Source organism: Pan troglodytes, chromosome 11 (assembly GCF_028858775.2).
Source record: "Pan troglodytes isolate AG18354 chromosome 11, NHGRI_mPanTro3-v2.0_pri, whole genome shotgun sequence".
Taxonomy (NCBI): domain Eukaryota; kingdom Metazoa; phylum Chordata; class Mammalia; order Primates; family Hominidae; genus Pan; species Pan troglodytes.
Window position 1 is genome coordinate 33,634,527 of NC_072409.2, and position 16,747 is coordinate 33,651,273.

At 41.0% G+C, this 16,747-nt stretch overlaps 1 protein-coding gene across 3 annotated transcripts in view; it reads left to right on the top strand.

The window, feature by feature from the left end:
* Positions 1 to 16,747, top strand: part of ABCA1 (ATP binding cassette subfamily A member 1) — a 147,304-nt gene that overhangs the window by 127,031 nt on the left and 3,526 nt on the right. For 2 of the 3 annotated variants that reach the window (XM_001138040.6, XM_016961357.4), the window contains exons 35-49: positions 586 to 660; positions 1,182 to 1,351; positions 2,584 to 2,761; positions 4,757 to 4,872; positions 4,984 to 5,128; positions 6,673 to 6,796; positions 7,881 to 8,010; positions 8,275 to 8,395; positions 9,183 to 9,245; positions 10,160 to 10,266; positions 12,625 to 12,766; positions 13,137 to 13,271; positions 14,229 to 14,332; positions 14,904 to 14,996; positions 15,655 to 15,898. In XM_001138040.6, the coding sequence (XP_001138040.1) occupies positions 586 to 660; positions 1,182 to 1,351; positions 2,584 to 2,761; positions 4,757 to 4,872; positions 4,984 to 5,128; positions 6,673 to 6,796; positions 7,881 to 8,010; positions 8,275 to 8,395; positions 9,183 to 9,245; positions 10,160 to 10,266; positions 12,625 to 12,766; positions 13,137 to 13,271; positions 14,229 to 14,332; positions 14,904 to 14,996; positions 15,655 to 15,898 (1,947 nt within the window). The remainder of the gene's footprint in view (positions 1 to 585; positions 661 to 1,181; positions 1,352 to 2,583; positions 2,762 to 4,756; positions 4,873 to 4,983; positions 5,129 to 6,672; positions 6,797 to 7,880; positions 8,011 to 8,274; positions 8,396 to 9,182; positions 9,246 to 10,159; positions 10,267 to 12,624; positions 12,767 to 13,136; positions 13,272 to 14,228; positions 14,333 to 14,903; positions 14,997 to 15,654; positions 15,899 to 16,747) is intronic. The other variant, XR_010148603.1, reaches the window with a different exon arrangement.

Genomic DNA, 16,747 nt, shown 5'->3' on the forward strand with positions numbered 1-16,747 from the left:
TGCTGAAACAATCACTGACTAAATAGGAAATGAATCTTTTTTTTTTTTTTTTTAAGCTGGCAAGCTGGTCTGTAGGACCTGATAAGTACTCACTTCATTTCTCTGTCTCTCAGGTTTCCCATTTTTAGGTGAGAATTAAGGGGCTCTGATAAAACAGACCCTAGGATTGTGGACAGCAGTGATAGTCCTAGAGTCTACAAGTCTGCTTTTGAGTGATGGGCCCATGTATCTGGCACATCTGCAGGCAGAGCATGGTTCTGGCTCTTCAGATGATGCCGGTGGAGCACTTTGAGGAGTCGTCACCCCACCGTGATAACCAGACATTAAAATCTTGGGGCTTTGCATCCCAGGATTTCTCTGTGATTCCTTCTAGACTTGTGGCATCATGGCAGCATCACTGCTGTAGATTTCTAGTCACTTGGTTCTCAGGAGCCGTTTATTTAATGGCTTCACATTTAATTTCAGTGAACAAGGTAGTGGCATTGCTCTTCACAGGGCCGTCCTGTTGTCCACAGGTTCCAGATTGACTGTTGCCCCTTATCTATGTGAACAGTCACAACTGAGGCAGGTTTCTGTTGTTTACAGGACAGTTCTGCAGATCGATTTCTCAACAGCTTGGGAAGATTTATGACAGGACTGGACACCAAAAATAATGTCAAGGTAAACCGCTGTCTTTGTTCTAGTAGCTTTTTGATGAACAATAATCCTTATGTTTCCTGGAGTACTTTCAACTCATGGTAAAGTTGGCAGGGGCATTCACAACAGAAAAGAGCAAACTATTAACTTTACCAGTGAGGCAGTACGGTGTAGTGTAGTGATTCAGAGAATTTGCTTTGCCACCAGACATACCAGGTAACCTTGACTAAGTTACTTAACCTGTCTAAGCCTCAGTTCCCTCATCTGTGAAATGGAGACAGTAATCATAGCTATTTCCAAACTGTTGTGAGAATTCAATGAGTTAAAGGTATAAGGTCCTCACCACAGCGCCTGCCCACATAGTCAGTGATCACTATGTCCTGAACACTGTAATTACTTCGCCATATTCTCTGATCATAGTGTTTTGCCTTGGTATGTGACTAGAATTTCTTTCTGAGGTTTATGGGCATGGTTGGTGTGTATGCACCTGCCTGCAGGAGCCCGGTTTGGGGGCGTTACCTTGTACCTGGTATGTTTTCTTTCAGGTGTGGTTCAATAACAAGGGCTGGCATGCAATCAGCTCTTTCCTGAATGTCATCAACAATGCCATTCTCCGGGCTAACCTGCAAAAGGGAGAGAACCCTAGCCATTATGGAATTACTGCTTTCAATCATCCCCTGAATCTCACCAAGCAGCAGCTCTCAGAGGTGGCTCTGTAAGTGTGGCTGGGTCTGTATAGATGGAGTGGGGCAAGGGAGAGGGTCATGGAGAAGGGGAGAAAAATGTGAATCTCATTGTAGGGGAACAGCTGCAGAGACCGTTATATTATGAGAAATCTGGGTTGATCCAGGCTCTGGGCAGAAGTGATAAGTTTATGAATTGGCTGGTTGGGCTTCTTGAACTGCAGAAGAGAAAATGACACTGATATGTAAAAATCGTAACATTTAGTGAATTCATATAAAGTGAGTTCAAAAATTGTTAATTAAATTATAATTTAATTATAAGTGTTTAATCAGTTTGATTTGTTTAAAAACCACTGTTTTAAATTTGGTGGAATATGTTTTTATTAGCTTGTATCTTTAATTCCTAAATTAAGCTGTGTGTGTGTGTGTGTGTGTGTGTGTGTGTGTGTGTGTGTGTGTGTGTGTGTGAAGTTTAAAGCCAGGATGAGCTAGTTTAAAGTATGCAGCCTTTGGAGTCATACAGATCTGGGTTTGAATCTGGTCTCTAAACTTTATAGATGTATGATATTAAATGAGGCAGTTCATGTAAATTGCCAAGCCCAGCACTCAGCACAGAGTTGATATTTCACGCACATTAGATACCTTTCCTGTATGTGGAGCATGGCAGTTCCTGTTTCTGCTTTACTCCTACAGGATACTAATACAGGACACTAGGATCTTCATACCAAGACCGCATGTAATGGGCTTATAAGACCATTCTTCTTATAAGAATCTGACAGAATTTTTGTATGTGTTAGATCAATAGGCTGCATACTGTTATTTTCAAGTTGATTTACAGCCAGAAATATTAATTTATTTGAGTAGTTACAGAGTAATATTTCTGCTCTCATTTAGTTTTCAAGCCCCACTAGTCCTTTGTGTGTGAAAATTTACAACTTACTGCTCTTACAAGGTCATGAACAGTGGACCAAAGTGAATGCCATTAACCACTCTGACTTCCTTCATTAGTTTTATTGTGACAGTGGACTCTTTTGACCTCAGTAATATCAGTTTGGCATTTACATTGTCATATTTTTAGACTTAAAAATGATCATCTTAACCCTGAATAAAATGTGTCTGGTGAACAGATGTTTTTCCTTGGGCTGTGCCTCAGATATCTCTGTGTGTGTGTATGTGTGTGTTTGTCTGTGTGTCCATGTCCTCACTGATTGAGCCCTAACTGCATCAAAGACCCCTCAGATTTTCACACGCTTTTTCTCTCCAGGATGACCACATCAGTGGATGTCCTTGTGTCCATCTGTGTCATCTTTGCAATGTCCTTCGTCCCAGCCAGCTTTGTCGTATTCCTGATCCAGGAGCGGGTCAGCAAAGCAAAACACCTGCAGTTCATCAGTGGAGTGAAGCCTGTCATCTACTGGCTCTCTAATTTTGTCTGGGATATGGTAAGGACACAGGCCTGCTGTATCTTTCTGATGTCTGTCAGGGCCATGGATTGATATGGATAAGAAAGAAAGAGCTCTGGCTATCATCAGGAAATGTTCCAGCTACTCTAAAGATGTATGAAAAAGAAATAGCCAGAGGCAGGTGGTCACTTTCATGACACCAAACACAGCATTGGTTACCAGAGTTCATGTCACACCAGAGGGAAAATTCTGTACACAATGATGAAAATTAATACCACTCCCACTTAAGTTCCTATGTGACAACTTTCCCAAGAATCAGAGAGATACAAGTCAAACTCCAAGTCAATGCCTCTAACTTCTCTGATGGGTTTTAACCTCCAGAGTCAGAATGTTCTTTGCCTTACTAGGAAAGCCATCTGTCATTTGAAAACTCTGTACATTTTATCAGCAGCTTATCCATCCATTGCAAATATGTTTTTGTGCCAGCCACAATATATTGCTTCTATTTGGACCAATATGGGGGATTTGAAGGAATTCTGAAGTTCTAATTATATTTCAACTCTACTTTACAATATCTCCCTGAAATATATCTCCCTGTAACTTCTATTAATTATAAGCTACACAGAGCAAATCTAATTCTTCTCCCACCGAACAAGTCCCTGAATATTTAAAAATAACTCTCATACTCTCATTTAACCTGAGTATTACCCAGATAAGATGATATATGAGAATACACCTTGTAACCTCCGAAGCACTGTACAAATGTGAGCAATGATGGTGGAGATGATGATGAGATCTTTGCTGTTTATACCAAGCCCCTTAGACTGTGTCACTCTTCTGATCCGGTTGTCCTTGTATGGCCATGCTGTATATTGTGAATGTCCGTTTTCAAAAGCAAAGCCAAGAATTAACCTTGTGTTCAGGCTGTGGTCTGAATGGTTATGGGTCCAGAGGGAGTTGATCTTTAGCTCACACTTCTATTACTGCAGCACAGAGATTTTGCATTTTGGAAGGAGCACCGTCTTACTGGCAACTTAGTGGTAAACCAAAACCTCCATTTCACACAAATGATTGTGAAATTCAGGTCTCCTTCATTCTATACAAATTCATTTGATTTTTTTGAAACTAAACTTTATATTTATCCATATTAAATTACATGGGTTTTATTTTTGTTTTATCTTGATTCAGTAATTACTCCTTTCAATAAACACAGACTGAGTGCTGTGTGTCTGACTTATGCCAGGCATAGGTGATTCAGAGATGAAAGGTCAAGTCCCTGAACCCATCTCTTGTCTTCCTGGGTATTATCTGTCCCTCCCTGCTTTAGAGCTCCTGAAATTTGCTAGAAGCATGTCTTCATCTAAGTTGTTGATAAACACATCAAGTAGGATTGGACTGAGGCAGAGCCCTGTAGTCTGAAGCTGCAGTTCTTCTAGCGGCTGACAAGCCCCACTATCACTTCCCTGCTGGTGCTTTGCTCTGCCAGCTGTGAATTCTCATAATTGTCCTATCGTCAAGTCTTTATTTCTGCATTTTACTGCTTGATACACTGTCAGGACAGACTTTAAAATTATTCTCAGTGCGATGAAACAATTCTGACATTCATGTTATGAGCAGTTACCTCATAAATAGATTACATGTGAGATTGAACTTGGGCAGACTATAATATAGCATTAATGATGAAACAGACACAGTCATCTTCGGGAAGAAGAATAGAGGCTTATTTGCTGCCTGTGAAATTAAAATTACTCTGACTGGGAATCCATCGTTCAGTAAGTTTACTGAGTGTGACACCTTGGCTTGACTGTTGGAAAGACAGAAAGGGCATGTAGTTTATAAAATCAGCCAAGGGGAAAATGCTTGTCAAAATGTATTGTCGGGTATTTTGATTAATAGTTTATGTGGCTTCATTAATTCAGAGTTACTCTGCAATATGTTTATCTGCCCTTTCTTGTCTGATAATGGTGAAAACTTGTGTGATGCATTGTATATTTGATTTAGGGGTGAACTGGATGTCTTTGTTTTCACTTTTAGTGCAATTACGTTGTCCCTGCCACACTGGTCATTATCATCTTCATCTGCTTCCAGCAGAAGTCCTATGTGTCCTCCACCAATCTGCCTGTGCTAGCCCTTCTACTTTTGCTGTATGGGTAAGTCACCTCTGAGTGAGGGAGCTGCACAGTGGATAAGGCATTTGGTGCCCAGTGTCAGAAGGAGGGCAGGGACTCTCAGTAGACACTTATCTTTTTGTGTCTCAACAGGTGGTCAATCACACCTCTCATGTACCCAGCCTCCTTTGTGTTCAAGATCCCCAGCACAGCCTATGTCGTGCTCACCAGCGTGAACCTCTTCATTGGCATTAATGGCAGCGTGGCCACCTTTGTGCTGGAGCTGTTCACCGACAATGTGAGTCATGCAGAGAGAACACTCCTGCTGGGATGAGCATCTCTGGGAGCCAGAGGACAGTGTTTAATTGTGATCTTATTCCACTTGTCGGTGGTATTGACACTGCTGACTGCCTTGTCCTGTCTTCAGAGTCTGTCCTCCCTGAGAAGGCAAAGCACCTTTCTTTCTTGCTGTGCCTTACATTTTGCTGGTCAAGCCTTTCAGTTTCTTTTGACAGTTTTTTTTTACTTCTTTCTTTTTTCAATGTTGCTCTTACCAAGAGTAGCTCCTCTGCCTTCCACTTTACACATGAGAGCTGGGCGACGCCATTCAGTCCTAAGGCTTTTACCATCACCTCTCTTGGTGTTTTTATTGTCATCTCTAAGATCTATGCCTTTAGCCTTGATCATAACCTTGAACTCTAATCTCAAATTCTCACTTGCCTAGTGGATTGCTCCATTTAGATAGTATATAGATACCCCAACCTGGACATGTCCTAGTTTTCTTTCCCCTTGGAACTCAATGCTTTTCTTGCCATCCCTGTCACACTCAGTGGCACTACCATCCACTCGGTTGCCCAAGCTGGCTCTTAGAGTTATCCTAGATGCTTGCTTTGCTGTTGCAGATTTCCCACATTCAGCTGGTTATGTTGTCAGTTCTTCCAGGTATGGACCTCTAAAATAAGGCTTCCTCTCCATTCCGGTTGTCATTGCCTTTGTCCAAACACAGCACACAAGGCCTTTTACAGTTGCACAACTCTTCCTGTCCATACCCACCACACCCTTTCCCAGCTGTAAGCTTCAGATGAGTTGCCTCCAACCACCATGCTCCTGTAGGCCTGGCTTGAAATGCTCTTCTTCCGTCACAGGGTCTGGTAGTATATCCCTTGCCCTTCAAGATTTAGCTAAAATGTGAAGCTTTCCTTACCTGCTGGGGGGTGTTCTCTCTTTTCTCTGTGCTCTCAGAGTCCTCAGTCCATGCCTCCAGTACAACGCACATCCACTTACGTGGTAATTTCCTGTTTACATACTTTTCCTACTCGGAGTGGAGTCTGTTTCTTACTAATGTTGCCTCTCCCATGCCCTAGCACAGTGCATCCAGCGTATAGCCCCTTATTCAGTTGGTAGATATTTGGCCACTGTTGCCTTGTGGGATCATAAGTTCTGATGTATTTGAGAAGAATTTCTAAAATTCTGACAAAATCCTGAAACTCAAATATTGACCCAGACATGAGCAATTTGCTTTTCAAATATGCTAAGGGATTTTTAATGGATTTGCTTTAATTAAATCTAGCCTGTTTCTAAGCTTCATTCATTATTTCTCCATACTCAGAGCATTTCTCCAGATTTTCTAAAGAATAGAATTTTATTGCTACATATCATCAGCTATGCCTGCCGCTATTTAATTGGTATCTGAATTAAAAGGTCCGGTTTGTCCCTAGAGAATCAAATTTTTTCTTCACTCCCGTATTTCAGAATTTGATACATTTTTAGGATAAACCATGAATGACATCCGTTTCTTCTCCCTCGCCCTCCCTTCCCTCCCATTTTTTTTTTTTTTTTTAGAAGCTGAATAATATCAATGATATCCTGAAGTCTGTGTTCTTGATCTTCCCACATTTTTGCCTGGGACGAGGGCTCATCGACATGGTGAAAAACCAGGCAATGGCTGATGCTCTGGAAAGGTTTGGTGAGTGAAGCAGTGGCTGTAGGATGCTTTAATGGAGATGGCACTCTGCATAGGCCTTGGTACCCTGAACTTTGTTTTGGAAAGAAGCAGGTGACTAAGCACAGGATGTTCCCCCACCCCCATGCCCAGTGACAGGGCTCATGCCAACACAGCTGGTTGTGGCATGGGTTTTGTGACACAACCATTTGTCTGTGTCTCTGATAGCATTGAGAAAAGTGAAAGGGCAGTTTTGAAGGTAAGGAAAATAGTGGCATTTGCTTGGATCCACTGGCTCATGCCACTGTCTGGGTTGGTTAGAAGCACTGGAAAAGTCAAACCATAACTTTGAGAATTAGAAGGTCAGGGAATCAGAAGGAAAGATGCAAACTTTGGCTCTTTTAGGCGAATCATGTGCCTGCAGATGAGGTCATTTATTATCTTTTACACAGTCTATAAAATTATAATGTATTACATCTTTTTCTACCTTTAGAATGGTTAAAAATATTTCTCCTGTAGCCATATGATTATTATTCATCCATTAGATAATATAGTCAAATGGGCCATGTTATTTACTGTTCATAGAAGAGGGGCTTTTTGCAACTTGGGGTACAAAGGAGATATGTAAGGAATTTAAGGAATGGTTACATGGAACTAGATTTAATTGAATCTAGTGGTTTAATTGATTCACTAGGATATATGCTACTGAAAGGGGAATCTGCTTAAAGTGCTTTCTGATATTTATTATTACTAAAACTTAGAATTTATTAAAAATACTGACTGAAAATTACTTGGGTCGTTTGCCTTTTTAAAAGGATTTTTGGCATGTCTCATTAAAAAAAGAAATACTAGATATCTTCAGTGAAGTTACAAATCGAATACACATTGGCTCTGAAATTCTGATCGATACTGGGTCATAAAAAGTTTTCCCAAATCAGACTTGGAAAGTGATCACTCCCTTGTTACTCTTTTTTCCTTGTCATGGGTGATAGCCATTTGTGTTTATTGGAAGATCGGTGAATTTTAAGGAACATAGGCCCAAATTTGAGGAAGGGCCATGGTTTTTGATCCCTCCATTCTGACCGGATCTCTGCATTGTGTCTACTAGGGGAGAATCGCTTTGTGTCACCATTATCTTGGGACTTGGTGGGACGAAACCTCTTCGCCATGGCCGTGGAAGGGGTGGTGTTCTTCCTCATTACTGTTCTGATCCAGTACAGATTCTTCATCAGGCCCAGGTGAGCTTTTTCTTAGAACCCGTGGAGCACCTGGTTGAGGGTCACAGAGGAGGTGCACAGGGAAACACTCACCAATGGGGGTTGCATTGAACTGAACTCAAAATATGTGATAAAACTGATTTTCCTGATGTGGGCATCCCGCAGCCCCCTCCCTGCCCATCCTGGAGACTGTGGCAAGTAGGTTTTATAATACTACATTAGAGACTGAATCTTTGTCCTGAAAAATAGTTTGAAAGGTTCATTTTTCTTGTTTTTTCCCCCAAGACCTGTAAATGCAAAGCTACCTCCTCTGAATGATGAAGATGAAGATGTGAGGCGGGAAAGACAGAGAATTCTTGATGGTGGAGGCCAGAATGATATCTTAGAAATCAAGGAGTTGACGAAGGTGAGAGAGTACAGGTTACAATAGCTCATCTTCAGTTTTTTTCAGCTTTATGTGCTGTAACCCAGCAGTTTGCTGACTTGCTTAATAAAAGGGCATGTGTTCCCAAAATGTACATCTATACCAAGGTTCTGTCAATTTTATTTTAAAAACACCATGGAGACTTCTTAAAGAATTCTTACTGAGAATTCTTTTGTGATATGAATTCCCATTCTCGAATACATTGGTTTTATATGCTTACATTTATGTGTTAGTTATTAAAACATACTAATATTGTATATCTAGTCAAAACTGAGGTAGAGAGAATAAATGGTTGATTTTGAGTTTGAGTTTCATAGTCCAAAAAGCTGATATATTGCCAGTGTTCAAGAGGGTCTATATCAGCCCTCTAGATGCCAGCATCTCCAAATTTTACTTTTTTGGAATCTGTACAGTATTTGCAATATTTTTATTACAAATTTCTACTCTGTGGAATTTAATTTTTAAAATACCTGCAATACATATATATGTTGAATAGATGAAAAATTATGTAGATAATAATGAATGATACGGTTCTAAAAAGACAGGTTAAAAAGTAAGTTCACTTTTATTTTGAGCTTCAGAATCATTCAGAAGCCAGTCGCCACAAACGCAGACCAAGGCTCTTGGCACATCAAATATGCCTATGGCTTAGGGTTATTGACAAGTCTTATGTTGCAGTGTATGTGGTTTATAGTCCTGCCTTCCACAGTTGCTTGGGAGAGCTGTGAGTCACTGAGGCTTATGAATGTTTACATTTTGTTTGTTGCAGATATATAGAAGGAAGCGGAAGCCTGCTGTTGACAGGATTTGCGTGGGCATTCCTCCTGGTGAGGTAAAGACACTTGGTCTATATTGCGTCTGTCCCTATTAGTTCAGACTATCTCTACCCAATCAAGCAACGATGCTCGTTAAGAGGTAAAAGTGGATTTTAAAGGCTTCTGTATTTATGCCAGGATGGAGCAATTAGTCATCGAGAAGAAAGGGACCTTGTATGTCAAGAGAATGATTTTAGAGAATCCAATACAATTTAAGAAAAAGCATGGGGCCGGGCGCAGTGATTCACTCCTGTAATCCCAGCACTTTGGGAGGCCGAGGTGGGCGGATCACGAGGTCAGGAGATTGAGACCATCCTGGCCAACATGGTGAAACCCCATCTCTACTGTAAATACAAAAATCAGCTGGGCATAGTAGTGCATTCCTGTAGTCCCAGCTACTCGGGAGGCTGAGGCAGGAGAATTGCTTGAACCTAGGAGGGGGAGGTTGCAGTGAGCCCAGATTGTGCTGCTGCACTCCAGCCTGGTGACAGAGTGAGACTCATCTCAACAACAAAAACAGAAAAAGCACGCACATCTAAAACATGCTTTTGTGATCCATTTGGGATGGTCATGACATTCAAATAGTTTTTTAAAAATAGATTTTCTCCTTTCTGGTTTCCGTTTGTGTTCTTTTATGCCCTTTTGCCAGAGTAGGTGGTGCAATTTGGCTAGCTGGCTTTCATTACTGTTTTTCACACATTAACTTTGGCCTCAACCTGACAACTCAAATAATATTTATAAATACAGCCACACTTAAAATGGTCCCATTATGAAATACATATTTAAATATCTATACGATGTGTTAAAACCAAGAAAATATTTGATTATTCTCTGACATTTAAGAATTGAAGGTTTGAGGTGGTTACGTGTTAGGGGCATATATATTCATGTTTTTAGAGTTTGCTTATACAACTTAATCTTTCCTTTTCAGTGCTTTGGGCTCCTGGGAGTTAATGGGGCTGGAAAATCATCAACTTTCAAGATGTTAACAGGAGATACCACTGTTACCAGAGGAGATGCTTTCCTTAACAAAAATAGGTGAGAAAAGAAGTGGCCTGTATTTTGCTGCAAAGACTTTATTTTTAATTTATTTAAAGAAATAGGTTGTTATTTTTTATTACAGTGGTATTTTTAGAGTTCATAAGAACGTTGAAATATAGTAAAGGGTAAAGAAGCACATAAAATCATCCATGATTTCAATATCTAGAGATAATCACAATTTACATTTCCTTTCCGTCTCATTCTCTTCTTTTAACAGCTTTATTCAGGTATAATTTACATACAATACAATTTGCTTGTTTTTTAAGAGTATAATTCAGTGATTTTTGGTAAATTGAGAGTTTTGCAACCATCACCACAATCCAGTTTTAGAACTTTTCCATCACCCCACATCTGTCTTATATACACATATAAATGTGCCATACAATTGAGATCATACTGTATGTAGAATTTAAAATTAGTTTTTATTGTTAATGAGTGTATTATGAATATTTCCCAATGGGTTACATTTCCTAAGATGTGGAATTTTACATTGCTACATAAAATTCCCCTATGTACATGTACCTATAATTTATTTAATAAATTCCTTATAAATGTTGGACACATATTAGTTTCCATTTTTCACTATGTAAATATGTCCCTGTATACATCTTTTATTATTTCCTCAGGAACAATTCCTACAAAGTAAATTGCCCTCTCTAAAGAGCATATAAATTGACTGAGCCACCATTAGGCCATTTTCTGAGACTGCACAGGTCACAAAGCAATCTGATCTTTGGGAATACAGCTACATTTTATAGGCTTCTTAGATAATGTTACTCTAAGTACTTTAAATATGTGGGGCTTCTCTGGGCTTTTTTTTTTTTTTGAGACGGAGTTTCACTCTTACTGCCCAGGCTGGAGAGCAATGGCGTGACCTTGGCTCACTGCAACCTCCGCCTCCCAGGTTCAAGCGATTCTCCTGCCTCAGCCTCCTGAGTAGCTGAGATTACAGGTGCCCGCCACAATGCCTGCCTAATTTTTTTGTATTTTCAGTAGAGACGGGGTTTCACCATGTTGGCCAGACTGGTCTCGAGCTCCTGACCTCAGGTGATCCACCTGCCTCAGCCTCCCAAAGTTCTGGGATTACAGGCGCGAGCCACTGCGCCCGGCTTCTCTGGACTTATTATGTGGAGACAAAGTACAAGGCAGTGGCTTTCAGAGTTTTTTGACCATGACCCTTGTGGGAAATACATTTTATATCTCAACCTAGTATGTACACACAGACATGTAGACACATGTATAACCTAAAGTTTCATAAAGCAGTACCTACTGTTACTAATTGTAGTGCACTCTGCTATTTCTTATTCTACCTTATACTGCGTCATTTAAAAAGTGCTGGTCATGACCCACTAAATTTATTTCCCAACCCACTAATGAACAATGACTCACAATTTGAACACACTGGACAGGGGGATAGCCAATAAAATTGAAAAGAGCAAGGAAATTAATGTATTCATGATCTCCTCTCCTGTCTCTTACATTTTTGCAGTAGCAATGTAAAGGAATCCTAAGAGAACAGACATTCTGGGAATAGCAGGCCTAGCGCTGCACAACTGCTTTCCTAGGCTTGCTACTAGTACCAAGCTCCTGACACATATAGCAGTGGCAGTAATAACCAGCCCATAGTAAGGTTTGTCACAGGAACTGGTTGTAAGAACTGATTTGGTTGGTATAGCTGTGAGGGCCTGGCATGGTGTCCATGTGTGCCTCAATCCTAATTCTGAAAAAGGCTGACCCTGGGGGTGCTAATTAGATACACAGAGAGGAATGAATGCTGCCAGAAGGCCAAGTTCATGGCAATGCCGCTGTGGCTGAGGTGCAGTCATCAGTCTGGAATGTGAACACTGAACTTCTCTCACATCTGATTCTTCACTTGACTGGCTTCATAGAACCCCAAAACCACCCCACCACCACGTAAATTGTGTCTCTAGGTTCTGTGTTGCTCACACTAAAAATTTCTGGGCCTTCTCATTTGGTGCATGTGAATGGTGCATATGAGTGAAGTCTAGGATGGGGCCTTAGCGTTAAAGCCCTGGGGTAGTGTGACTGCGATTGTTGGTAAAGAATGTGCAGTGGTTGGCATGACCTCAGAAATTCTGAAATGGGACTGCAGCTGCAGACTGAAGTGTTCAGAGAACCAGGGAGGTGCAAGGACTGGGGAGGGTAGAGGCAGGAACCCTGCCTGCCAGGAAGAGCTAGCATCCTGGGGGCAGAAAGGCTGTGCTTTCAAGTAGCAGCAGATGTATTGGTATCTTTGTAATGGAGAAGCACACTTTACAGGAACATTAGGCCAGATTGTCTGACCAGAGTATCTCTACCTGCTTAAAATCTAAGTAGTTTTCTTGTCCTTTGCAGTATCTTATCAAACATCCATGAAGTACATCAGAACATGGGCTACTGCCCTCAGTTTGATGCCATCACAGAGCTGTTGACTGGGAGAGAACACGTGGAGTTCTTTGCCCTTTTGAGAGGAGTCCCAGAGAAAGAAGTTGGCAAGGTACTGTGGGCACCTGAAAGCCAGCCTGTCTCTTTTGGCATCCTGACAATATATACCTTATGGCTTTTCCACACGCATTGACTTCAGGCTGTTTTTCCTCATGAATGCAGCAGCACAAAATGCTGGTTCTTTGTATCTGCTTTCAGGGTGGAAACTGTAACGGTGGTGGGGCAGGGCTGGGTGGGCAGAGAGGGAGTGCTGCTCCCACCACACGAGTCCCTTCTCCCTGCTTTGGCTCCTCACCAGTTGTCAGGTTATGATTATAGAATCTAGTCCTACTCAGTGAAAGAACTTTCATACATGTATGTGTAGGACAGCATGATAAAATTCCCAAGCCAGACCAAAGTCAAGGTGCTTTTTATCACTGTAGGTTGGTGAGTGGGCGATTCGGAAACTGGGCCTCGTGAAGTATGGAGAAAAATATGCTGGTAACTATAGTGGAGGCAACAAACGCAAGCTCTCTACAGCCATGGCTTTGATCGGCGGGCCTCCTGTGGTGTTTCTGGTGAGTATAACTGTGGATGGAAAACTATTGTTCTGGCCTGAGTGGAAAACATGACTGTTCAAAAGTCCTATATGTCCAGGGCTGTTGTATGATTGGCTTGTCTTCCCCCAGGGACAGCAGAGCAACCTTGGAAAAGCAGAGGGAAGCTTCTCCCTTGGCACACACTGGGGTGGCTGTACCATGCCTGCAGATGCTCCCAAATAGAGGCACTCCAAGCACTTTGTTTCTTAGTGTGATTGAGGCTGGATATGTGATTTGATCTTTCTCTGGAACATTCTTTCTAATCATCTTTGTGTTCATTCCCTGAAAATGAAGAGTGTGGACATAGCTTTAAGACATAGCTTTAAAATCCCCAAGGTAGCAACTAGGTCATAGTTCCTTACACACGGATAGATGAAAAACAGATCAGACTGGGCAGTGGCCCTTGACCCTTTTTCTTCTGTAGATAAGAGCATTGATGTTATTACGGGAAGAAGCCTTTGAGGCTTTTATGTATTCCACCTCGGTCTGGAATTTGTTTCTGTAAGGCTAACAATTGCAATATACTAGGGTAATCTGAGTGAGCTGGAATTTAAATAAAAAAGGAATTTCACCCCAATCTTATACTGACTTCAATAGAGATTTCAGACAAAAAGTTGTTTTAGTATATACTTATCAGTCATGAAAAGATAATTACAACTAAATGGCCTTTTTCCTTCCCTATTTATTTGGAGAAATTTAATTATATAAAAAAGTACTCAGAATATTTGAGTTTCCTGCATCAATAAGACATTTATAATAATGACCTTGTTTACAAATGAATTTGAAAGTTACTCTAAGTCTTTGATTCATCAAGAAATAACTAGAATGGCAAGTTAAAATTTAAGCTGTTGCAAAGATGCTTCTGCATTTAAAAACAAATTTATCTTTGATTTTTTTCCCCCCCAGCAAATAAGACTTATTTTATTCTAATTACAGGATGAACCCACCACAGGCATGGATCCCAAAGCCCGGCGGTTCTTGTGGAATTGTGCCCTAAGTGTTGTCAAGGAGGGGAGATCAGTAGTGCTTACATCTCATAGGTCCGTAGTAAAGTCTTGGGTTCCTCACTGTGGGATGTTTTAACTTTCCAAGTAGAATATGCGATCATTTTGTAAAAATTAGAAAATACAGAAAAGCAAAGAGTAAAACAATTATTACCTGAAATTATATGACTTGGAGACAACTACTGTCTTCACTGGGCTGTTTATGTTTGCAGAATTTTCCTATGCAAATCTGTGTGTGTGTGTGTGTGTGTGTTTATGCATATTCTTACAAAAATGCAAGCCCAGCATAAATACTGCTCTTTTTCACTTAATATATTGTAAACATTATTCCAAGTCAGTGCATTTAGGTGTCATTTCTTATAGCTGGATAGTATTCCATTAGGATATACTCTTATTTAACTATTCCCCCTTTTGTAGACATTTGGATTATTTCCAACTTGTTCACAATTGTAAACACTACTACACTGAACAGCATCATCCCTATATCCACATGTACTTGTAACAGAATACAATTCCCTAGGAAGCTGGAATGCTGGAAGTCATGGTGATGTTCTTATGGTTACAGAGAATCTCTCTAAAACTAAAACCTCTTTCTGTTTTACCGCAGTATGGAAGAATGTGAAGCTCTTTGCACTAGGATGGCAATCATGGTCAATGGAAGGTTCAGGTGCCTTGGCAGTGTCCAGCATCTAAAAAATAGGTAATAAAGATAATTTCTTTGGGATAGTGCCTAGTGAGAAGGCTTGATATTTATTCTTTTGTGAGTATATAAATGGTGGCTCTAAAATAAAGGGAAATAAAACTGAGCAAAACAGTATAGTGGAAAGAATGAGGGCTTTGAAGTCCGAACTGCATTCAAATTCTGTCTTTACCATTTACTGGTTCTGTGACTCTTGGGCAAGTTACTTAACTACTGTAAGAGTCAGTTTCCCTGGAAGATCTACCTCCTAGCTTTGTGCTATAGATGAAATGAAAAAAATTTACATATGCCAGTACTGGTGAGAGCGCAAGCTTTGGAGTCAAACACAAATGGGTTTGCATCCTGGCCCTACCAATTATGAGCTCTGAGCCATGGGCAAGTGACTAACTCCCTGGGCCTCAGTTTCTCTGTAACATGTGTCAGACTTCATGGGTCCAGGTGAGGATTAAAGGAGATCATGTATTTACAGCACATGGCATGGTGCTTCACATAAAATAAGTATTTAGTAAATGATAACTGGTTCCTTCTCTCAGAAACTTATTTCTGGGCCTGCCAGGGGCCGCCCTTTTTCATGGCACAAGTTGGGTTCCCAGGGTTCAGTATTCTTTTAAATAGTTTTCTGGACATCCTCCATTTGGGTATTTTTTCCTGCTTTCAGGTTTGGAGATGGTTATACAATAGTTGTACGAATAGCAGGGTCCAACCCGGACCTGAAGCCTGTCCAGGATTTCTTTGGACTTGCATTTCCTGGAAGTGTTCTAAAAGAGAAACACCGGAACATGCTACAATACCAGCTTCCATCTTCATTATCTTCTCTGGCCAGGATATTCAGCATCCTCTCCCAGAGCAAAAAGCGACTCCACATAGAAGACTACTCTGTTTCTCAGACAACACTTGACCAAGTAAGCTTTGAGTGTCAAAACAGATTTACTTCTCAGGGTGTGGATTCCTGCCCCCACACTCCCGCCCATAGGTCCAAGAGCAGTTTGTATCTTGAATTGGTGCTTGAATTCCTGATCTACTATTCCTAGCTACGCTTTTTACTAAACCTCTCTGAACCTGAAAAGGGAGATGATGCCTATGTACTCTATAGGATTATTGTGAGAATTTACTGTAATAATAACCATAAAAACTACCATTTAGTGAGCACCTACCATGGGCCAGGCATTTTACTTGGTGCCTAATCCTATTTAAATTAGATAAAAAAGTACCAAATAGGTCCTGACACTTAATAAGTACTCAGTAAATATTTTCTTCCCTCTTCCCTTTAATCAAGACTGTATGTGCCGAAGTAAATGGATGACTGAGCAGTTGGTGATGTAGGGGTGGGGGGCGATATAGAAAGTCAATTTTTGGCTGGGCGTGGTGGCTCATGCCTGTAATCCCAGCACTTTGGGAGGCTGAGGAGCGGGCAGATCATGAGGTCAGGAGATCCAGATAATCCTGGCCAACAGGGTGAAACCCCGTCTCTACTAAAAATACAAAAATTAGCTGGGCATGGTGGTGCGCACTTATAGTCCCAGCTACTTGCGAGGCTGAGGCAGGAGAATTGCTTGAACCCAGGAGGTGGAGGTTGCAGTGAGCCAAGGTCTCGCCACTGCACTCCAGCCTGGGGACAGAGCAAGACCCCATTTCAAGGGGGGAAAAAAAGTCTATTTTTAAGTTGTTATTGCTTTTTTCAAGTATTCTTCCCTCCTTCACACACAGTTTTCTAGTTAATCCATTTATGCAATTCTGTATGCTCCTACTTG